The sequence below is a fragment of the Raphanus sativus genome, chromosome 3, assembly GCF_000801105.2.
Source record: "Raphanus sativus cultivar WK10039 chromosome 3, ASM80110v3, whole genome shotgun sequence".
NCBI lineage: Eukaryota > Viridiplantae > Streptophyta > Magnoliopsida > Brassicales > Brassicaceae > Raphanus > Raphanus sativus.
In genome coordinates, this window is record NC_079513.1 from 12,817,167 (window position 1) to 12,842,129 (window position 24,963).

The 24,963-nt window shown below is 34.8% G+C and overlaps 2 protein-coding genes and 1 long non-coding RNA gene across 3 annotated transcripts; all 3 read right to left on the bottom strand.

Annotated features, from left to right (window-relative positions):
• Positions 1-863: 863 nt before the first annotated feature.
• Positions 864-2,345, bottom strand: LOC108834391 (ARGOS-like protein). Its single transcript, XM_018607726.2, has 2 exons — positions 1,685-2,345; positions 864-1,328 (listed from the first exon to the last, which is right to left on the bottom strand). Exons 1-2 carry the CDS (start codon positions 2,030-2,032, stop codon positions 1,290-1,292), a joined length of 387 nt encoding a protein of 128 aa, XP_018463228.2. The 5' UTR covers positions 2,033-2,345; the 3' UTR covers positions 864-1,289.
• A 7,344-nt stretch (positions 2,346-9,689) lies between these two features.
• On the bottom strand, positions 9,690-11,140 carry LOC130509783 (uncharacterized). Its single transcript, XR_008943739.1, has 3 exons — positions 10,419-11,140; positions 10,122-10,281; positions 9,690-9,994 (listed from the first exon to the last, which is right to left on the bottom strand). It is a non-coding gene; the product is annotated as an uncharacterized LOC130509783 (long non-coding RNA).
• Positions 11,141-22,847: 11,707 nt separating this feature from the next.
• LOC108847251 (60S ribosomal protein L2, mitochondrial) lies at positions 22,848-24,877 on the bottom strand. The gene is made up of 3 exons (XM_018620450.2): positions 24,725-24,877; positions 24,488-24,645; positions 22,848-23,586 (listed from the first exon to the last, which is right to left on the bottom strand). The coding sequence occupies exons 2-3, from the start codon at positions 24,576-24,578 to the stop codon at positions 23,039-23,041; spliced, it is 639 nt and encodes a 212-aa protein (XP_018475952.1). The 5' UTR covers positions 24,579-24,645; positions 24,725-24,877; the 3' UTR covers positions 22,848-23,038.
• Positions 24,878-24,963: the final 86 nt, after the last annotated feature.

Below are 24,963 nucleotides of genomic sequence, written 5' to 3' on the forward strand. Positions count from 1 at the left end.
AGAAAATACAACAAAAAGATTAATTTTATATACCAACTTAAATTATGGTTTTTATATTTCAAATTAAACTTTAAGAATATAATATATATCATTATTTATAAGATGATACATATAAAATACTATTACTTATATGATTATTTATATGATGGACCAATTTTTTTTTTGACGTTGAAAGACTATTCTATTATTTATATGATGGACCAATACAATTAATTATATGATGACATATACATGATACATAATAGTGACTAGGGCTGGACGTTCAGGTATCTATTCCGGTTTGTTTCGGATCTGTTTGAATTTCGGGTTTCTAGGGTCAAAGATTTCAGCCCCATTCATATATTTCTAAATTTTAGTTCGAATTATAACTAGGGCTGGGCGTTCAGGTATCCGTTCAGGTTCGTTTCAGATCTGCTTGGGTTTTGGGTTTCGGAGGTCAAAGATTTCAGCTCCATTCAGATATTTCTAAATTTTATTTCGAATTATATTCGGATCTTTGCGGGTTCACTTCGGGTTTGGATAACTCATTTAAATTATTTTTTAAAATTCATTATATATTTTGAATTTCTTAAAATCTATAAATAAAATAATGTATTGTATATAAATCTGAATAACATATGTCAGAATATCTAAACTTAACATATAAATCGGTTTGAAATATACACCCGCACGGGCGTGCGGGTCAAAATTTAGTTTAAATTACAATGTAAATATTTAATTAATATAAAAATATGTCACATTGTTTAAACAAAATATCAATGTAAAAGTATTGTATAGTTTCGTCTTAAAATCATTTATTTTTAACAACAAGTCAAATAAATATGTTGATTAGAGAGAGAATAAAACAAAGCCAGAGAAACATATAGTTTACCAGAGACACTCTATGTGTCGAATTTATTATAAAGAAAATTTCACTATGATAAATACATTCAATAACTACAAACAAATAATATATTTCATAAAACTGAAAAATAATACCCGCGCTTTCGAAGCGCGGGTCAAAATCTAGTACTAAATTATAGTACAAAACACTTTAATTTTTAGATATTCTGCTAAATTTAGAGTTTATAATTTCAAAAGAAACGTCTAAATATATAAATAGAACTTTTAACTTTTAAAAGTATTTCATTTAATCGTTAACCAGTTTGAAGATTGGCCAGTCTGCTATATGTTTATAGAATCTCCCAGCTCCATTGACGGTTGCAATGGCTTACATGCCACTCACTGAATAGAGAGTGGACGCAGAAATAAGTATACATAAGTCACAAGCTCATGGCGGTATTGCAGTTTCACCTTCCTCTTTTCTTGGTCAACGCTTCTTCTTCACACTGATCAACAATGAATAGTCTATTATTGACTTATCAAATAAAAAAAACAATGGATAGTCTACTATGATCATTGAATGTATATAGAGATATATAGTCTTGCTTTCTCTCTGACTTTTAGTCTCCTATGATTATTGAATGTATATAAAAAGGAATCATTATATAGTACTACTATACATCATATAACATGTTTTAACAAATGATAACAAACATACAAAATCTATTAACCTGAAACCTTTTGGTAATGACAAATTAACAATAAGACAAAACAACAAAACTTTTGAGCGTTACATGTAATTAGTAGTTGTTACATGTTTGGCATTAGAAGAAGGCATTAAAGCAAGAACCATAAGCAATACCATAATCACAATAGGAATCAGAAGCAGCATGGAAGGAGGAGGAGGCAACGGTGGAAGAATCAACGGAAGGAACAAGAGCGATGCTGTGAGACCAACAAGGACAACCATTGACTCCAAACTGAAGTAACTCGATTTAGTTATTAGTCTCCTCGTACCGTTCTGAGACGACAATGTCTGAAAATATTCTTGCTTACTCATCATCTGAGGAGCTTGAGTTGGTCCACGAAAGGTCATGTCTTTTCGGTTATCTCTTCTCATGTCCATGGTGTTTCTGTTCTTGATGTGGCTCCGAGTATGGTCTTGAATGCTTACGGTGTCGTTTTGTAGATTGGGGATTTCACGGATCATCTAAAAATGTTTACAATGTAGCCTTCTTGAATAACTCCAATGGTGGAACTAGCCAGACTACTTCAGCGAGAAGAAGATGATGATGAAGGTTTAAAGGTCGAAACTTAATACTGGGCTAGAGAAACCTCTCTTTGTAAGGAAAGTACAGAAGAAGAAAGAAAGTGGGTGTGGTTTGATATGATAAACTGGTAAAGGATATAAAAATGAAGAACACAAGTAGCAAATAAAAATAAATAAATATTTGCTGTTGGACTGTAGAATCAGAGAAGAAACAGGAAAGAGAGGAAGGTTCAGTGAATTTACAGATTTTTTCTAGCAATAATAATGTTTAAATAGGACTCAACTTTTTAAATTTAAATTGGTTTTCTCTTTTTTGGGGTGACAAGTGTGATAAGCAAGTTGCTGATTCTGGAACGCCTGTAATTTTAGAATACTTTGTTTCTCTCTCTCTTACTGTCACAGTTGGTTCTTCTCCCCTAGACACATTATCATTCCTTAAAGTAGAAGATGACGTAAGTTGGAATTTATTTGGGGAAAGCCTCTGTCTGAAGTGGAAGGGGAAGTTTCAGTTTATTTATTTTATTTTGGAGAATATTCAATTGTGTTCTAATTAACCGAATCTAAAACCTTTTAACATTGTTTTTAGTTGACCAAAAAGAAACAGTCGTGTTATCCCTTTCAGAGTTGTAGGTTTTATTAGTCTCCTGTTATTTTATAAGATTTTAATGAATAACTAGATCTAGATCCGTACAACCGTACGGGTATTTATTTTATATAATTAGTATATATTTTTAAAGTTGTTTATTTATTTAAATACATATATCTTTTAAATACAATAATTTTATATTTTTCATACAGTAAATTAATTAATTGTTTCAAATCATCATCTATATATTGCTTTTCGAATATATTTGTCCTATTGAATTTGCGTTTAATAATAAAACCAATCTTTTAATTTGTTTTTTAAAATATCACACATAAACAAATCATGACTTCTATTTTAATATTCTCTCTGTCCCACTTTATGTGATGTTTTAGGTTATTACACATAGATTAAGAAAACACATATTTTTATGTAGTTTATTTTGGTAACATAAAAATACATTAAATAAAACTAGTTTAACCAATAATAAAAAAGTATAGTGTTTTATAATTGGTCATAAAATTCAAATCATATTAAATTCTACATAAATTAGTGAGAACATCACTTAAAATAGGACAAAATAAAAATCCTAAAACATCACTTAAAGTAGGACAGAGGGAGTATATAAGATGGATGGGTTATATTATATATGAATGTTAACCACTTGACGTTTTAAACCAAAAAAGACCTAATTCCTTCTTGCGTTATTTACGGCTTGATTGACGATCTAACAGCAGCAGAAATTAGCCACTACAAATGCTGGAAACAAATAATTAAAGATAGATAATTACTAATCTGTGTTCTATAAATAATATGTGCTGTTTATTACATTGATACTATTTATCACTCAGCGTGGTAATATATTGAAACTATGGACGGAGATACGTAAAAACTTAAAGATTCGAATTCATCTGCACTAGAGGTGAATTCAAAGAATACCAATCTATACTATTATTATTATTATTTTTTTTTTGTCAGCAACATTACAGACTCATATTAACTCTGTTAACCAAACAGGGGGATCCGCATCCATGTGAACGACGTAAGACGATTGCTTTCTTACACTGCGTGCTAGACTGTCCGCCTTTTTGTTATTCGTCCTTGGTACATGAATGATCTCCGTAGTATTGAAACTACTCCTCAGGCTTCTTATATCTTCTAGATAGTTTGCAAAGGCTGGCCATTCATCTGGTTCCGAAACCATCTTCACCAATTACGAGCAATCCGTTGCAAAAGTAACATTATACTGCCTTAAGTTCCTCATACATTCCATTGACCAAATGAGAGCTTCAATTTCTGCGTGCAGTGGAGATAAACTCGTCCTTGTGTTTCTTGCTCCCATCAAACCCTCAAATCCTGGTAGAGTACTGTACCACCCTTGACCCGAGAACTTATCCTTGTCTTTCCATGATCCATCTGAGAAACACCATCTACCTGTATTAGTTTGGACTGGTATTACTAATACAGGAGATGGGACTGCCGGCTGAATAATAGAAGCTTGCGCTTCTGCCCAGAGTCGGGATTCAGATTCGGCTACCTTAAGTGTATCTTGTGGATCAATATTCAAATTACTAAAAACTTTTCCATTCCTTGCCTTCCAAATATACCATAATATCCATGCAAAATGATGATCGTCAACTACTGGGGGAACGCGTCAGAATATATAGTCCATATTTGCAAATAATCTATACTATTATTTATGAAGTAATTTTCCTTACTTTTCATGTTCTCCATGATTTTAGCTAATTTTGTTTATTTGTTATATTTTTATTAAGTTTAAGCTAAATTATTATTGATGTATTATTTGTTTTGAGCTGAGTCACTAAATCATTAATTTAAAATAATAGCCTTGATGAATATTCTATATAAATAAAAACGAATTTTATTTTATTAATATTAAATTTATATGTTATATTAGCTTTTCTTATTTGTCATATTTTTATTAGGTTTTAGACTTTTAGATAGGTTATTAATTTATTATTAGTTTCTAACTATTCACTAATATATTTTAATGATATAAAGTGTATATGTTATATGCTATATTAAATAATTGATTACAAAATAATATTTTAGAATTATCAAAAAGATAATTCTTCTATATATATTCTTTTTTGTGCCTATCTGAAAACAATATTTTTATTATAAAAGTTAAAAAAAATTAAGATACAAAACAATTTATTATTAAATATTAGTCAACCAAAAGATATAAATATATTTTCTAAACTATCTCTAAGATATGAGTGTTTTAAAAAAACTTAACACAATAATAAGTATATATTTTGATTAAAAGTATTTGACATATATAAATATTTTGATGTTTGATTTAACTATTTAAAAACATAAATAATAATTTATTATGCTGGTTTTAGATTAATAAGACATAAACTAACAAGTATTTATAAGAAATTTATGCCTGATGTGCGGGCAAAACACCTAGTGATTAATATATTGAATGTCATGGCATTACGAATTTAATACAAATATTTATACACAAAAAAAATTATCAAAGGGACCGTATGTATAGATGTTTTACAAAAAAAAAAGAAAAACGTATGTATAGATTTATATATTTCTATCCACCTAATAATAATGTTTCTATGTTTATCGACCAATTAGGACCCATAATGTTACTCTTCTCTTCGGCATTTCATGTGGTGGAAATATCATATTATCGTGTTCCGAATGGGACAGTCAGCCGGATCTGATATTTGGGAGGCTTCAAATATTTTTTAAAATTTTCGTAAATTGTTTTAATTTTTTTTTTAGGATTTATATCTATGTAAAAACTTCTAAAATTTTTAGGGATCAAATCCAATGTTTTACCAGCACGTGCCGGTGTGGAGATACTTGGTCTAATATTTAGTGTTTTTTTGTCATCAAATAAAACAAATTCATATTAATTTTGTGATCCACACTGATAGCTCTGTGTCCATGTGAACAACGAATGATGGTTGTTTTCTGATACTTCGTAATTGGTCCAATATTTAGTTTACTTTGGGTTTTATGTATTTTAACTGTTAGTATTTTCTAGTTTTTCTGCCCATATCCTTTTCAAATTATTTATTTTTGCTCATAGTTCGAACATAATGTTGATATAATTTGTTGAGCATTTCTGCATTTACACAAAATATTTGGTTGCGTGATGAACGAACAACGAGTGACATGATATTCGGGTATTAACCAATTGACAGGTTACCGATACATATACGTATTTATCTAAATGCAATGAATAACATATTTAACTAAATGACATCATTATTCTAATTAACTTTATAAATTGTTACAATAAGATTTTACATCCCTTTATAGATTAAAAAACTTTACAACGCGAGATGATGCATGCAGATTAAAATCTTATGAACTATACATTAAGATCACCCGCTTCCTGCTCCATCTCGTGACCCTGCCCCCTCCCCTTCTCTTGTTCAAAAAATTAGAGCAGCTGAAGACAAATCTCTGTCACGGCTGGCTCCTGTCACCCTGTCTCCTTCTGGTCGTCCCAGAATTCTGATCCCTGATGAAGTTTTCCACAAGGGAGCTGAAATCCATAAAGATTACATAATCTGTTACTACAACGGACGAGCTCCTCCCTTCAACCAAATTCAAAGTGTCTTTAACCACCTTTGGGGTAAAGGTAAAAGACTCGAGATACATAACAATCCTCTAAACCGCTCAACAATAGTGAGGATCCAGAGTGAGTACCTTAGACAGAAGATATTGGAGAAGTGCATTTGGTATGTAGGTGATACAATGTTCCATACAGCACAATGGTCTTCTGATCACTCCATGTCTGCTCCTCCGCTTAAGGCTATAAGGATCTGGGCTCACCTCACTGGAGTGCCTTTAGACCTTCGTCATAAGCAAGGACTGAGCTTGGTTGCAGGTTTGGTTGGTGATCCAAAGGAAACTGACGATTTCACAAAAAACATGGTTAGCTTAACTCTTTCGCATGTAAAGGTGGAGGTTGATCTAACGAAACCATTACCTGATGTTGTCGAGTTTGAACGTCAAAGCGGAGAAGTGGTGGAAGTAGCGGTCCATTACCCTTGGGTGCCTCCCACTTGTTCTCATTGCCACGAGCTGGGTCACATTATCAAAAACTGCTTGACTTATGTCCCACCTGAAAAAGAAAAAGAAACAGGCAAAGCATCAAGCTCCTCTACTACATCTAAAGCGCAGCATTCAAAGAAAAAAAACCTATCAACCAGTCAAGAAAACCATTCCTACTCTTTCTGGCCCTATCCTTGAGCCAGCTGATCCTGTTCCTCCCTGTCCTAAACCCGCAATCCCTATCATCCCCCCATCACCTTCACCTGGTCCTGTTCATATGGATTTTTCTCTTCCTCCAGCCTCTTTTTCCTCACCAATCCCCACTCCTCGTCCCTCTCTTAAGCGTTCTCGCTCCTCCCCCACCCTCTCTCCTCCCCCATCTTCCAATCCAAACCCTTTTGTTACCCTTCCTTTGCCTTATCCTTCTCCATCTGCCCCACCCTCCCCTGCTCCCCTAAATCCACCTTTTGCAAACCTCTCCCTTTTCCAACCCCCTGCCCCCTCTTCCTCAATTTCCTCTGTTACTCGGGATACTCCTCCTTCTGGAGTCCCACCCCTTTTGTCTTGATGAGTATAAAACTCTTTTTTTGGAATACTCGTGGTTTAAACGACCCGGTAAAGCACAGACCCTTTATTAGTTGGCTGCAATGTCATAAGCCCTTGTTTGGTGCTATTATTGAAACCCATATTAAAGAACCTTTTTTGAACTCCCTTATGTCCAACCTTTGCCCTAGATGGTCCTACTTCTCTAACCACGCTTCTGACCCCGACGGCCGTATCATTCTGGTTTGGCAAGATCCTCTCAAAGTCAGGATTGTCTCTCAGTCAAGGCAGTGTATCACTTGTATAATCTCACTACCGAATGGTCCCCCTATCTATTACTCTGCGATTTATGCATCCAATCTTGCTGCGGATAGGGCGGACCTGTGGACTGAACTTCTCTCCACTCATGCTACTCTTGATCTTGACAACCAATGTTGGTTTGTTGGTGGGGATTTTAATCAAATCTTGCACCCATCAGAGCACTCGAACGATGATGGCTCAGGCCCTGATAATCTGATGTATCAATTTCAAGACTGTCTACTGCAAACTGGGATCTTTGACCTCCGTTATTTGGGTCCCTGCCACACATGGACCAACAAACAGCCTACTGACCCAATAGCTAAAAAGCTTGACAGGCTTCTGGTTAACCATTGTGCTATCTCTGCCTTCCCCAACGCCACTGCCACCTTCCTACCCCCCCTCATCTCTGACCACTCCCCGTGCCTCCTAGACCTCTCCTATACACTTCCTATTGCAGGAACCAAGCCTTTCAAATTCCCTAACTATCTTACCAAGCACCCTAACTTCCTCCAGATTGTGCAAAATGCCTGGTTTCAAGCTGGAATCGAAAGCCAAACTCTAACTCAACTATGTTGGAAGCTCAAGCGTATCAAGAGGGATCTAAAGCACCTAAATCGAGAGAACTACTCAAAAATACAAGAGAGAGTTTGTGAGGCTAACCGTTTGTTGCAAATTGCGCAGGTTCAGGCACTTCAATCACCGTCGGAGGAGACTTTCAAAGTGGAGCATGATCTTCACCTCCAATGGACTTTTCTGCGAACCATAGAGGAGTGTTACTACAGACAGAAGTCGCGTATCAACTGGTTGAAAGAGGGAGATCTAAATACTGCTTACTTCTATAGGATCTGTCAGGTGCGCACTAGCTACAATGCAATCAGAGCGTTCTTGACTCTGAGTGGTGACTGGATAACAGACCCTGTGGAGATGAGCATACATGCTGTTACACACTTCTCGACTGTCCTAGCTCCTCCTCAAGCGCTCTCCCAGACTGTCTACTCGCCACCGGTTTGGTTCGCCAATCTGTTAGGCTACCAGGTTTCCCCTGCCCACTCTGCTCTGATGGTGCAAATACCTACCGCTGATGAGATACAAGCCATGTTCTTCAAATTGAACCCTAATAAGGCTCCGGGGCCTGATGGGCTGACCTCTGGCTTTTACAGGGGTGCTTGGTCTGCGATCGGTATTGAGGTCACGACTTCAATCACCCAGTTCTTTACTTCATGTTTCCTTCCGGCGTCTGCAAATGCAACAATTCTCTCGCTTGTCCCCAAGTTTCCTGGAGCAACAAAAATCTCAGAGTTCAGACCAATATCCTGCCTAAATACAGTCTACAAAGTCATCTCACGGATCATGGTTAAACGGCTCAAGCCTATTCTTCCGAAACTCATTTTGCCTAGCCAAACTGCTTTTGTAAAAGATAGACTGCTCTTGGAGAACACTACTTTGGCTGGAGAACTAATTAATGGCTATCACCGTAACAAAGGATCAAAGAAGATTACCATCAAGGTGGATATTGCAAAGGCCTTCGACACTCTATCCTGGGATTTCCTCTTCTCTTGCCTCCAAGGGATGTCGGTTCCTCCTCTGTTCCTTGCTTGGCTGCGAGCCTGTATCTGCACACCAAGTTTCATGATTGGTTACAATGGATGCGTGAATGGGTACTTTAAAGGCAAAAGAGGTTTGAGGCAGGGAGATCCTTTGTCTCCCTATCTCTTTGTGATTGCAATGAACTGTCTTTCTCACTTGTTAAATAAGGCGGCAGCGGAAAACAAGCTAAAATTTCATGCAAAATGTGAAAAGGCTAAACTAACTCACCTTTCATTTGCTGACGACCTTTTGATTTTCATAGATGGTTCCATTGACTCGGTCCAGCAAGTCCTTCAAGTGCTCCACGACTTTGAGAGGAGATCAGGGCTCGCTGTAAGCCTCCAGAAGACCACTTTCTATGCATCGGGAATGGATCAAGCAGAAATTGAATCGATACAAGCGTCTACTGGAATGGGCTGTGGCTCTCTCCCCTTTAGATATCTGGGCGTTCCACTCAACTCAAGAAAGCTTTCCCTCTCCAGCTGCGAGACTCTGTTGCAGCAGATTAAACTGAAATTCAACTCCTGGTCAGTCAAGACTCTTTCTTTCTCAGGGAGATTACTATTGATAAAGACAGTTATATCAGGAATTACCACTTTTTGGTGTTCCTCCTTTATCCTCCCAAAGGCCTGCATACGGAAGATAGATTCTCTCTGTAGCACTTTCTTGTGGAAGGGGGACGTTGACTCTCGGAACTCTGCAAGAGTTGCTTGGGGAACCGTGACTCGAACGAAGGAGCAGGGAGGTTTGGGCGTTAAGGATCTCCAGACATGGAATAAAGCGTGCTGCTTGCGGCTTATCTGGCTTCTCTTCTTCAAGCCTGACTCAGTCTGGGTTTCCTGGTTCAAAGAGGTCATTCTCAAAGGTTCAGTTCATAATTACTGGACAACTAAACCAAACCAGTCTTTCTCTTGGCTTGCTAATAAACTGTTAAAAATGAAAGATGTGGTTTTTCCTCTTATTCACCTGAAGTTGCAGAATGGCGCCTCAGCAAGGTTCTGGTTCGATAACTGGAGTACCTTTGGCTGTCTCTATGACTATTTGAATGCTTCCCAATCCAGGTTAGGGATTCCCATGAAAGCTACTGTCGCTTCACTTCACAGGAATGGGGCTTGGTCTCTCCCAGCTGCAAGAACAGAGAATCAGTTGGAACTACTCTCCTACTTAACTACGGTTAACCTTACTGATACAGAGGACTACTACACTTGGGAGATTAATGGTAAATGCTCCGACAGATATGCACCGTCGGATGTTTATCATTACCTGCGTGGAAGTATAGATAAAGTGGAGTGGTCAGCGGCTGTCTGGTCTCCGAAATCCATCCCGAGACACAGCTTCCACACTTGGATGGTTGTCTTAGACAGACTGCCTACTCGGGACCGCTTGATCAGCTGGGGTTTGCAAGTGAATCATCTCTGTCTGCTATGTAACTCTACTGCAGAATCAAGAAACCATCTGTTTTTAGACTGTCCGTTTAGCCATGATCTCTGGTCTCTTGTGGCAAATCGCTGTCGGCTTCCTCTACTTCGTAACTGGTCGGATCTGCTGAATCAGATGATCAACTTGCCTCCCCCGAAATCAAGTAAACTCTTATCGCTCTTAGCTTGGAACTCTGTCTTGTACTGGATTTGGATTGAAAGGAATACCCGACTGCATGCAAACACTTTTAAAACCGTTGATTCCCTCTTCAAAACCATTGATCGCCAAATCAGGAACCGGATTCACTCTCTCCGCGAATCAACCCCTCGTCTCTGCTCCAGAATGATGCAGACTTGGATTGGTTAACTCTGCCCCATCGTCATCTCCTCCGTCTCTCGACATCGTCATCTCCTCCGTCTCACAAACTGAAGTTAATGACCTGGGCTTTACTTCTAATTCTATCACTGGGCTTCGTTGGGCTCTAGTTCTACTAAGGTTCTTTATTAAAGGTTTCTCTAATTGGGCTTTGCTCTTAAACCATAGCTTTATGGGTTTGTAAAACTTTTTTTATTTTTCTTTTCTGCATTATTAATGAAAGCCAAGTTTCAAAAAAAAAAAAGATTTAGAAGAATATCATATTGATATCTTTTCCACACGACATGATATTCAACTTGTATCGCGGATTTGTACTTGATCAGAATGTTAGGCCATGTCCATCGACAATTTCAAGATACAATATCACAAATAAAACAATATAAAACTCAAAGATAGGTTAGAGGTAAAAAGTTTTGAGATCTCGTGTTTCTTTTGAGAGATTACAAGAACCCTTTAAAAATTAAAAACTATGTGGACACTTGTCATCCTTTTAAATAATTAGTCTTATATAAATTTAATATAAATAATTAAAACTAAACAGATTCAAAAGTAATAATACTTTATTATTTAGATCCTCAATTTAGCATCTCTATCGTTGAGATTGCCCTTAGAATCGATGCCACGCATTTATATATAAGTAGAAACTTTGTTTACTGAAGTATATAAAATGCATTTTATCTGGTAGAAAATTTTTCTATCTGGGGATTTAATAGTTTACATCATCAGTTTACGGTTATTATAGGAAACAATTATGTAATATATTAAGCTTCTATTAATGCTAAATATGCATGATAATGTTTATGGGAAAACAAATCAATTTCATATCGACTTTCGTCAACTTTGTAGATTGTTAATCTGCCGAAAATTACAGTATAATTAACAAATATTCGGTGGGTCTTATTAAAGATCATCAGTCTCATTGTCAGTCGAGGATACATTTTGAATAGAATATAATGCATCAATGCAGTTCAGATGTATATTAAAACTATATTTAGGTAGTTTTTTTTTTGATTGAATATATTTAAGTAGTTGTGTACAGAGAGCGCAATCTCTTATCAAGATCAAAAAGATTTTTATTCGTAGACAAAACCGAGAAAGATATATACACAATTTTTGGGTGAAAAACAGTATTCTTACAAAAAGTTCTGTAGATTCTGTTATATTCAGTTTAAAGAAATTATAAATAAAATAATGGTGGAAAGGGAAAGCTATATAGAAATGGCAACCCATGCATGATTGCCTTGAACATCCCAAACCCTTCTTTGGATTGGAAGTCTAGTGGTTGTGGACCTGCAACAATATTCAGCAAATATAATACAATAGAATCATCATATAAATTGGACAAGGCATATAGCGACATTATTATTCCAATACTACTTGACATGCCCACAGTTTTATCACATACTTGGGGGTTTTAAAATGATTAATTCTATTTATCTACGAAGATTTAAGACCTGTATCCCTTAATTATCTTGAAGGTATACGTAGATAATTATGAACAAAAAAATGTCGGCGTGAAAATAATATCTAATGAATGTCAAAAGGTATATAAATATAATGTGGATGGAACTGCACATGTCGATGTTCAGTGGCGTTTTCCCATCGATTCAATGCATATCTCGACCAACTTGTCTTGTCAATATTTCCTCGTACAACTCTCCAATCTCTTTCTTCTACGTTATACATTTTCGGTTTTCCTTTTTATACACTTTTTTCTTGCCGACTTTCCCCAAATTATTGGTTAACTAGTGATATTTTTGATAGTGGTTAGTGACCGTAGTGCATTATTTTGTTTGGAGTTATTTAGTTTAAAGTGGAATAGCATAAGTGGTTGTTACTAATCGATTTAATAAAAATAGAATAAAAAACCGATAGTCATAACAAAATTAATTTAGTTGGAATTTAAACATAAAACAAAGTTGATGTTTTATATAGAGAACATCAACTTTGTTACTAATAAAATATGGTCTTAACAAATATGGTCTTAACATCAAATTTAAACATAACAAAATTTATACTTTTACATAAATTTATAAATTATTATATGGTCTTAACAAATAAAATATGTTAAATATGAAAATAAAAATATATTAAAAATAATATCTTCTGATCTTTTTGATAGTGGTTAGTGACCGTAGTGCATTATTTTTGTTTGGAGTTATTTAGTTTAAAGTGGAATAGCATAAGTGGTTGTTACTAATCGATTTAATAAAAATAGAATAAAAACCGATAGTCATAACAAAATTAATTTAGTTGGAATTTAAACATAAAACAAAGTTGATGTTTTATATAGAGAACATACTTATATTATTAATTATTAAAATAACTACATATGAACTATAAAACTTTTACTAATATATTTAGTTCAAATAATAGAAAGATGGAATACGTTTTAAATTTTATAAATTTTATAAAAATAAGGGTGAAGTGTCAATTTTGGTAAAATAATTAGTGAGTATCTAATATATATTTTTAAAATTACCATGTTGACTTTTAAAATATAGAGGTGCGAGTTGTATGTGTTACTTTAGTTTCAAGGTCTCTCAAAAAGATGTATCTTAAAATAAAAAACATAAAATTATTTTCTATATTAGTTTTGTTATAATGGAAGATTTTGTGTGTGTTCCTAACGAAATTCTTGTTTGTCCACCCTTATTTAGAAATATCAATGAATCTTAATATGAATCTAAATATGTTTTTTAGCTAAAAACGATAAATGGTTCCTAAACTCCTCTATTTAATGGACAACTTCTATTTTAACCGGAATGGAACAATTTTATCAAATCTTCCTAGTAAAAAATCAATTTGTTAATTAGTAAATGAGATGTTAGCATCTATAACGTTCATGGGAAAAACAATTTCTAACTATCTATGACATTCGGGCTTGCAGACTTGTTGCATTTAGTAATGGTTTTGACAATAAATGGTTAGTGTGGTGCAAAGAATTAATGGTGACGGTGGTGTGTGGTTTACATCAATTTTAAATAACTTTAGCATCCATGCAACGTTTTTAAATTTCTCTCAGATTGGAAGTAATGATTCTTTTTTTGTTTAGTTAAGTTTTAATAGTATATTAATCATGTTCACGGTTTTTAAAATGTAAACACAGATAGCATGTATCAGGGAAGTTATTGGTTTCCTTGTATAATGTAACATGAGAAGATACCATAGAGTTTATGTGCCAATACCAATAGACCAAATGTTAGTCTTTTGGACTTGAGTCGCCATCAATTACTAAACATTATTAGAGTGGGAAGAGTGGAATTTCTAGATTGATTATATGACGGTTACGTCGATTGCGTTAAAGAAGGAGAATCGTAGAGGCTCCATTCTCCATCGTCAACATCAAATACAAAGAAATCCTATAAACCAGTGTTTTGACACCCGACCCGGACACTGAACCGGATGATTTACCGGGTCTCTGGATCATTGGATCAACCGTGGATGAACCGCAGTTTAGTAAATGAATTAGTTTTATTATATAATAATATATTAGCTATGGAAATAAATAAATAAAAACTAAAGTTAATATTTTAAATGTTTTCAAACATAAAGTAATTGTTTGGATATGTATCTATTTTATGTTTAATTTTTTTTGAAAATACTTAACTTTAGTTTCCGTTTTTGTATTTTTATTTGACATACAAAATATTAAGAAATAGTTTAAAGTATTAAAAAAAATATGTAACATAAGAGTTATGAAATCTAAAAAAATCAAGACATAAAATTCATAATAAATTAAACTTCCAATCCAAAATTAAAACATCATTGTAATAAATTATCAATAACAAAAATAAACTAACACCTAATCACAATTAACACCAAAACACATTAAATAAAGTTGAGAAAAAATTTAATTAATTAAAGGAGAATGCCACATAGCATTTTTCTCCCTAAGAAAGAAAAAAAACTCAACTTTATTATATAAGATATAGTACACAACATTTTTTTTCTTGCTAAAATTTGGTGCATGTAGCATCATTGTAAGATTAAATTCGTATTAAATATCATTACAACTATGAATACCAAAACATAAACTAATCTTTTTTTGGTACTAACACATAAACTAATCTCATAACTATATGAGTACTGGTGTATTTTACTGGTAAAACGCATGGGTTAACCGCATGGATTGATCATGTTGTACTCTTAGTTCAATCCAGTGAAAATAATTTTTTACACCATGTTAGTTCTCAATTTAAGAAAAACTAAAGTATAAGTCCAAACTTTTCTTAATTAATCAAAGTAATGACTTTTTCGAAAAATAACATTTTCTTGAATAAATTGAACTTCTAGAGTGAATATGATAAATAATTTTTTTAAAATTACTTTTATATTTGATTTCAAGTTTCGATTCATATTTGAAAACCCCTCTAATTTTTGGTATACATGTTCAGCAATAAATATTTTTATTATATAACCCGATTAGTGGAATGAGAAATTTGTATTTTAGGTTTGTAATTTGTTGAGGTCAAATTAAAATTATATGGCAACTTTAAAAAAAAGTTCAAAAATACAAAGCATATTGACATATTGTTCAAGAATATTATTCCCTGGCATTTTTCCGACCAACCAGTTACAAAAATGGACATATACTTTGTCCGTTTTTTTCCAGCTTTGAAATGAAAACTGGGCAAATATATGACCAGACTGAGAAGACAATTAAAAGTATAATAACAGAACATCTTTTCAAAAAAAAAAAGTATAATAACAGAACATAAGAAACAAAATTCATGCGTCTGCCAGTGAGGTAATTTGGATTCATTGCATGTATCCTAATGATTTTTCACCTCTCTTGCAATAAAAGATAAGAGGAAAAACAACTTGATTGTTGTGAAACTAAGTGGGGAAACGTGTTTCTATTATTAATCTCGACCAGAAGTCTTACATATATATATATACACATAAGGTTGTGTTTCTCCTAAGTGGATAAGTACAACAGTCGATAAGCATTATCTCCTGCGGTCGGTACGGTTCTGGTCGGTCCGGTTATGTCGATCACAATCTGGTACATAACACTCCCCCTTGATCGACACATCCGGTACTGGTTCGTTGCATGCTTAATGTTGCCTCATTAAAACCTCTCCTGGAAAACCCCAAAACCAATATGGCAAAATGGGAAACCATGGACAGGAAAAAGAGTACAACACATGAACTCCCCCTGATGAATGCATCACTGAATATCTTTGGACGATGCATTCCTATCTGGTCGATGAGCTTCTTGTAATACTTTGTAATTTCGCCGGCTTTCTGGAACTTCATTTGGACATGGTCAAGACGTGCTCCTTTGATGCTGACCACTCGACAATGTCTTCATGTTCTGATCGGATGGATGATGCTCAATTAGTACTCGGATAGTACTCGACCAGTACTTGAATGTACCTCTATCCTGCGATTAAATCTTTCTTGCAGGTCCTCTCATGTCCCACGGTTCTTCTAGTCTCATGGCTTTGCCATACCGTGGACACTTTCATTTTATTATTGACTCAGACATTGTTCTGGTCACTATCTCTGGATGATGTCTCATGACTTCTTTCATTTTGTCGTAGACAATGCTATGTTTTCGAAAACATACATGTTAAGTCATAGACCTTGTCATCACACGCCAATATACTCATATATGGCTAAGGTATTGCAGTCTGATATAATGATATGGTCCGGATATGATACTGCAATTATATGGCGTGGTCCACCTTATACTTTAGTGGAACTTGGTCGGACCATAAACCTCGACCAAACTTGGACATGATTGGTTCCTTTCTTTCTTTCTTTACGGATGTATAGACATCTAGTAGTCCCATATACTCTGTTTGTATGGTCCTTGACCATACGTTTTATGTACTACCATATGCTGGTCGATTTTCCCATTAGATGTATTACATATGCTGGTCGATATGGTCGATCTGGTCGGTTCATATTGATACATCGACCAACCACTGATAGAATTTCGTTGGCTAATGTGCAGCAATGGTTTATAATTTGCCTGAACCAATCCATTCCTCTTTGGGCTGGTTTAGTATAACCATATACACAAGGAATTGTAATATCTCTTGTAAGGATTTATGAACTGATTGTACTAAGTATTTTCTTAGTCTTTCATATCATTTGCAGCTGCCTTGTTTCAGTCCATGAATAGCTTAGGAACAAAACTATTCTATGAGAATTTCTTTTCTCATCTTTATGATACTCTTATCATTTCTTTATCCAGTGATCAATCATGCTGCTTACTACATTTCTCTTTTACTTATATCCAGACCTTTTCGAATTTGTAGTAGCATCCACCACATAGGAGTATATCTCCTTATAATCTGTTCCTTTGATCTCTGTGAGTATCCTTGTGTAATCAAGCCATTTATCGAATGCTTTAAATAGGAATATGAACACCTTAGTCTATGTCTCACGATTTCTTTTCTTTTCCCACACATGACCTATTTTTCACTGGTTTTATCTTATCAGATGGTGTTTCTATATATGGCCAATACACCCATCTCTTTTATAGATTCTTTGAATCTTTCTTTAAACCCCCACGGTTTCAACCTTTTAATATATGAATGCATTCTTGTATTCACGTGGGTTCTATCCTCGCTTATATATTTTAAACTCAAGTGCTATTTTCTTATGCATCTTTATCATTTGTGTATATATGTGTCGACACTTCTTTTATATGTATGGTTCCATTGTGTTCCAGACATGAACTAATCGATTAGAGATTTCATTCTTACTAAGAACCTTCATTACCTTGCAATTTGGCGTCCCAAACTACATGGTCTGGTACCTTAGATGTTTAGCTGCGCAACCTTATCTCAATGTCTGGTCTGGTTTCCCTTATGACCTCAGATATGTCATTTCTATGCACCTTTCTTTTCATTTCCGAGGTTCCTTATCTTATGGAACATATTGGTCCATCTTTAGACTCTATAGCAACTTGATTATGTCTCTTCTAGGACATTAATTTCGTGGTGCTTAAGCTGGTATGACTTAGTCATTCTTTTTCTTTACTTTTAGGGTCTAATCTGTCTGGCATTCTTTTAGCTAGCTTTGTATGATCTTTCTTTGGATGTCTTAAATCATATTCTCTGGTCCGAGGATCTTGCCAAGACAAGGATGGTTAATACCATTCCATTTCTTTATACTTGTACCAGCTTATTTCTTTCTTCCCCTGATGTTGGATAGTCGGATTTAATCATGCAATCCGTAAACCTGGCCTTAATCTGATCACCCATATTTGGCTCAAGGTTTCTTATAAAATCGTGGGAGAAAGCATTCTCATATCCAACATATATTCCCAATCTTATCTCATTTTCTTATGAGGTTCTATCCTAGACGGCACATATTATTGTGGTGGTCTATACATAATCTCTTAGGATGGTCTATGTCTGGATCATGACCCTTTATCATTCTTAGATGGAAATATCTATGCTCATTTTATATGGCCTGATGCATATTTTTATTACATGTAAATCCATGTGTTCCCAAGCATTAGCTAATGATCTTTGTATCACAAAGAATTCGGCCAAGTTTTATCATGGTCATAGACCATGTCAATCGGATTTTTAGTGTTGTTCATCGACCACGGGAGTGTCATTTCTCTCCCTCATGAACATGCTATAAATCTTTTAGATGCTTGGAACATTATAGCCTATTGAGTTTCCCTTGTATACATGTTACACAACGTGAGATTCTATGAGATAACTCTTTTGTGCATTTTTTCGATATCAATCTTTGCATCAATTTTAAAAACCTGGATGGCTAGTCCTGTCATGCCATAAATTGTATAAAATTCGTGGTCAACCTATCTGGTTACCTAGGCCTTTTGCCTTTATCATACTGATCTTTTAGCATAGTTTAGATCAGTTGTGAGTACAGTCTCGATCATTTTTATGCCTTGGGCGATTTTTACTTTCTTTATAATCTTAAGAAATTTATATTTCTTTTGCCCATTGGTTCAATGTGGAAACCATTCATTTTCAAAATTTTATAACTCAAATGGGTCTTTTATTTGGGTGAATAATTCATTCCCCCTTTAGGCAATGCCTTTGATCGGATAATTTTAGTTACTATACTCTTTTTTTTTTTTAAATTTCATTTGTCATTTATCATTCAAGAAATTATCAAGCAAGTCAAACATGATAATATAAAACTAAAACAACTCTTATTATATAAAAAATGTAAATGACAAACAAATGAAAACATAAAATCAGAATGTCGAAATCTCGATTCTTAGGCAATGTATAAGCCGGCCACTCCTTTTATTATTCTGGACGTGGCTTCTTTGGATTCACCCTTATTCTCTCCAGCCTTATTGGCTTCAGGAAGTCTCATCTCACTGGTTTTCTTTAGTATCTCATTATTCTTCTCAGCTTGTAATAGATACGAGATCAAATTCGTATAAGTGGTGAAACATTTTTTCTGTAGGTATATTGTAACAATAGATCCCTTGGATCAGCTGCGAGGAATGTCTTTTCCAGTAAATCTTCCTCTGTTACCTCTTCACCACATAGTTTCAATTTAGAAACGATTTTGATTAGAGCTGAGTTATATTCATCTACGGACTTAAAGTCTCGAAATCTGAGATTTATCCACTCATGCCTAGCCTTTGATAATAACACTATTGTGTATCTGGATTTTAACTCTGTCCAAAAGTCTAGAGGGTTCGCAATATTTAGATACTGATCTCTGGGATCCTCAGTGAGATGTTGGCGAATAATTGTTACTGCCCCATATTTTTCATTTTCAGTTGCATACTCGCCTTTGATGATACATCTGTCAAGTCCTCTTATCTTCAGGACAATTGCAGTGTTCATGGCCCATTTTAAATAATTATCTCCAGAGAGATTAAGGGCTGAATAATCCAAATTCGATATCTGAAAATATAGATTTTAGAGTCTTATTATTTGACTTATAATCGGATTCAAACAATGTATTTTGGTTTCTTTCAGCCTTTTATTTATGCAATGTGATTTGGTTTCTTTCAACCTCTAAATTATTCAATTCAATCCGATTTCTTTTTGTCAATATAGCAATGCAACTTTGGTTTCTTTCAACCTTTGATTTTTATGCAATGCAATCCAATTTTCCATTCAATCTAGCAATCCGATTTTCTCATATGATCAATCAAAAAAAAATGTTTCATGATGCAACCTTAGCAATCAATGTCTATATGATCAAGATGAGCTAAAAAAATTAAATCAGATCAAATAAATGATTCTAGATGATTTAAAAGTAATCGGATTCTAGAGAGAGAAAATAGGGTTTAGGGTTTCGAAAATATGGGGTTTCACTTTTTAATAAATATTTTCGAAACCATTGATCTGAATAGTCATTATATAACTTTAAAAAATCAGATCAATCTTAAAAATTATAGCATTTTTCTAATCTTTCAAAAGAAAAATGGAAAGTTTCCAGCAACTTATAAAAGGCAATTTCTCAAAGACGGAAGTTTTTAGAAAAGTTAATTTTGTATTCTAGCAATATGGAAACATTCAATTATGGTTTTAAAAAAAAATTAGCAATCTTCCATTATTCTAAAACTAATATGGAAATTTTCAGAAACCATAAAAGTCAATTTTCACAAAACCGGAAAGTTTTAGAAAAAGTAAAATTTTTAATTTAGCAATCTGGATAAATCCGAAATTTTTCTAGCAATCTCCAATAATTCAACCAGAATCAGAATGAGATCCTAACAATTATTTCTAGGTGATTCAAACACTTCAAACAATCACACATTTTTTATGCAGTTTTTTCGGTATAAAAAATTTACACTATGCCTATGTGATTAAAAACGAATTTGATGAAACTACTTATAGGGTTTCTTAGTTAGGATTTATCATGAGTTTTGGTGAATTTTAATTAATTTTTCGGAATTTATTTGAAGAGGTCAATTTCTGACCAGAAAAACCGAAAAATCGTTTTTCACATAGTTCCAGACCAATGGGTCGGATTCTGATGATGGAAAACTAACTTTGGGGATTTTTAGGAGATTATCATGAATTTTAATTAATTTTTAGACCATAATACATAGTAGGTCATATTTAGGGTTTTAGTTACTTTATAGATCAATAGATCAGACTGTGAGATTCAAAACCATTAGGGTTTCGAGTTTAATTGTTAGAAACAATCTCTGTTGAACTTAAAAGCTCCAACTTACTTAAAGGGTTTTGGGATCTATTATCTTAGGATTTGAGATTTTGCAAATTTTAGTGGTCTTAAACCTTTATCAATCAACCAAATTCAGTATGGATTCTCTTTTAGGTTTCAGAATTTTAATTACCTAAACTTTGATGTTTGTAGAACCGGACCACCGAAAGCAGGAACGAGTCGGGTCGCGAACTGCATTACCGGAACAGATCAGGAGTTGGTCGCCTCTTCTTAACCTCCAATTGGGTTGAATGGAATTTATGAATCAAGGATTTGATCTTGGTTAAACCTTAAACACAAGAGTAAAAAACAAGTTAGAATAACAATCAAACACAAATTGTAAAACAAAAGAAGAGATTAGGATTTTATGGCAGTTGACGGCGCCGGTTATAAAGGAGCGTGAGGGCGCGTTTAATATCGGATTGATGCGAGGTTTGCGTAGATGGATTCGTCTCGTCCAGAGCTTCAATTTGATATATTATTCGTCGTCTGGATCCTTACGGTTTGAGAGAACGAACGGTTTGAAGTTGTCGGATGAGTTTTAGAATTTCAGGGTTTTAGGTCACTTGACGGCGCGTCTTAGAATAGAGCGTGAGGGCGCGTCCGGAGTCAGATAGAGGCGAGGCCGCCGGAGTTGGATTCGTCTCGTCAAGAGCTTTAATTTGATATATTAATCGCCGTCTGGATCTTTACGGTTTGAGAGAACGAGCTGTTTGAAGTGGCGCCGTCAATTAGGGTTTTTGAGGTAGATCGGAATTTTAGAGTCTCGTGCTGATAACGTGTTGTGAAACTAAGTGGGGAAACGTGTTTCTATTATTAATCTCGACCAGAAGTCTTACATATATATATATACACATAAGGTTGTGTTTCTCCTAAGTGGATAAGTACAACAGTCGATAAGCATTATCTCCTGCGGTCGGTACGGTTCTGGTCGGTCCGGTTATGTCGATCACAATCTGGTACATAACATTGATCATGTTTTTTGGGGGTAAATATCTTAAATATTACAAGAAAATAATAACAAAATAACAGACAAGAAGAATCCTCAAAATAACATTAATTAAGTAGTAAAATGACTATATTATTCCAAATTTTATATTTTTTACCCTACACTCAATACCTTAAATACTAAATACTAAACTCTAACTTCTAAACCAGACTCAAATATAATTCTTTTAATTTTTACTAATGTTATTTTTAAGAATTTTTTATTTGTGTTCTACTTTTGGAATAAAAATATGTTTTAGTGCTATCTTATAGTTTTTTTTTAAACTTCAGATAATTTTCAATATATATAAATGAAAGGAATAACAGAAATGAGGAACAAATATGGAGTGGGACCTAAGATGGCCACCATGTTGGCTGCTCTGCTCTGTTGTTTGTTATAGTCTCATTTTCAAGCTTCAAACTCTGTGTGCTCCATTTACTATTCCCTCTTTCTAAGTCTAATACCATTCTTGATTTGATCTCTCTTTCATTTTTTCAAAACTCCCTTGAAACTTTTGAAATTATAGGCTGTTTAGACAGGAAAATGTCAAATTGGCTTCCTTATCTCTTTCAGAAAAGCCATCTTGATTGTTTTTGACAACAAAAGCCATCTAGATTGTAAATACTCCAACTGTCATGTAACACTATGGCTCTAGAGAATGATATTCTTTCCACTGGATTTTATTTCCGGGAATCTGTAACTCACTGACTTTGGTTTAAGTTTATGTTTATATATCAATCTAATCTTCCAGTAAAAGAAAAACGTGGCCATGATTTAAAAAAAAAAACGTTTTGATTTCAATTTAAAGAAAAAGAAAACACATAACAACATTCATAATTTCATACCATCTTCATCCATAACGGATCAACGATTGTTCTGAACTTATTAGACTTAAAACTCTCACAGATTCAACAATGTCATTAAAACAATCCTGAGAGTTAAACCATCCTTTCATCAATATGAATCACATCTTGGCTTCTCTAGCTGCCAATCTCTTCTTCTTCTTCTTGACACTAGCTGACTTGTAACCTCCTTTGCACGGTTTCCCCCAAGGGCTAACCGATGTCCTTCCTCTGCTTCCACTACTTTTGCTCTTCCCTTCACCACCACCGTGTGGATGATCACAAGGATTCATCGCCACACCTCTCACTTTAGGTCTTATCCCCAGCCACCTGCTCTGCCCTGCTTTATAGAGCTTCTTCACTCCATGAGACGGGTTCGACACTGTACCGATAGTAGCACGGCATCTGGCGTTGATCCACCTGGTGTCCCCTGATGGAAGCTTTATCAAGCATTTCCCTGAAGCAGGCTCCTTTAGGATCTTGGCGTTAGTTCCTGCAGCGCGGACTAGCTTGGCGCCTTGACCAGGGTTCATCTCGATGTTGTGGATGATTGTTCCTATGCGCATCATACCTAGCGGCATGGAACTTCCGATCATTGAGTTGATGTCCATGTGGAGCATCTTTTCTTCCATTTCTGCCACAAGTGTTTTGTTCTGCACATCACCAAAACCTGCAAAAATACCAAAAAATGAAATTAAACTAGAGGCCTTCAAGTGTCATAAAACAAAACCGCACACAAACCGAAAGCAACGGATTTTGACAAAAGGCTAGAAGAGAACTCTGGATTAACATTACACTAATATGTGAATATGATCTCCTTACTCAACATAACTCGAATCCTAGTTAGAGAAAACCATACAGGTGCAGCATACACGACCACAACCCAAGTCCCAAAAAAGTACATGCATTAGTTTTCTGTACTTAGTTCATCATTTAGGATACAAACGATAATGAAAAACAATTCCAAGGCAGTTAAATAACAGAATTAAGCGAAGAATCTAGCTACAGATAATAGGACATAAAAAATAGCACCAGAGTTGGAAATAAACCAAGTTTAGGCCTTGAGATATAATGATACTGAATTCTATATTCTTCCAAAACACAAAAGAATCTCAACATGAAATAATAGAGTACTCAGGTTACTACATTGTGGAAACATAGGTACAAAAGAAAAAAAGGTGAACTAATAATGCAACCTAATTCATCATCTCAAAAGGAGAAGCAAAGGGTTTATGCCGTGACAAAACCCAGAAGAGCTCGGACAGTTTTAACTAGTATCCATACACAAGAGGGCTAGAATAATAGCATCTAAGGTTTTGTAACAATAATTCTTATGCAAGTACAGCTCACAGTTCAACCTTATTCCTCAAGAATATACTACACCATCCTGCGACCTATATTAGATCACATATTTCCAAAACTAATTGAAAAAACCTGAAAAGCTTAAAACTTTAATCATAAAAAAGCTACCCAAGAATGAAGCTTCACGGCATGATCATTTCATGACATAGTATGCAACAAGAAATGTAGCAACTTTTAAATTCAAGAAGGCCAAGAAGATGACTAGTAACCTGTAGAGAGACTGCGAAATGCTGGACGAACAAGGCTGTTCAACGAAGAAGCAGCAGTTCGAGCTCTGCATAGCGCCACAAGGGCCGACATTAGGAGTGCAGTGTAATAAAAAAGGTAGGGTCTTTGCGGGATAGATCTCACGCTCTATAGCTCCAACCTATCAAACAAACAAACACCGATATTATTAATAGTCTGCAGCTTTTACTTATCTCAAAAAAATTGAGATTGAGACAAACCTGAGAGATGCGAAATCGAAGAAAATTTGATTCAAAGAGAGAGAGAGAGAGAGATGAGAAGACGCGGCTCTGATCGAAGAGAGATTTGATGAACTCAAGGGTTCGGGTTCCTAATCCTAAACCATGAGTGAAGCCTCTCATGATTCCGGTTTAGACCTCCCGGTTCGACCGTTACTCAGAAATATTTGCTGCTAGTTACAAGCTAAGTCCAAGGTGTTGAGATTAGGCAGCGATTTATG

Excerpts from the sequence above, each read along its gene's own strand:
- LOC108847251 (XM_018620450.2), bottom strand. The coding sequence starts at position 24,578 with ATGTCGGCCCTTGTGGCGCTATGCAGAGCTCGAACTGCTGCTTCTTCG. Across the intron at positions 23,587-24,487 it reads ATTTCGCAGTCTCTCTACAG|GTTTTGGTGATGTGCAGAAC; the intron begins GTTACTAGTCAT and ends GTATTTTTGCAG.
- LOC108834391 (XM_018607726.2), bottom strand. The coding sequence starts at position 2,032 with ATGATCCGTGAAATCCCCAATCTACAAAACGACACCGTAAGCATTCAA. Across the intron at positions 1,329-1,684 it reads TGATTCCTATTGTGATTATG|TGTGAAGAAGAAGCGTTGAC; the intron begins GTATTGCTTATG and ends ATTGTTGATCAG.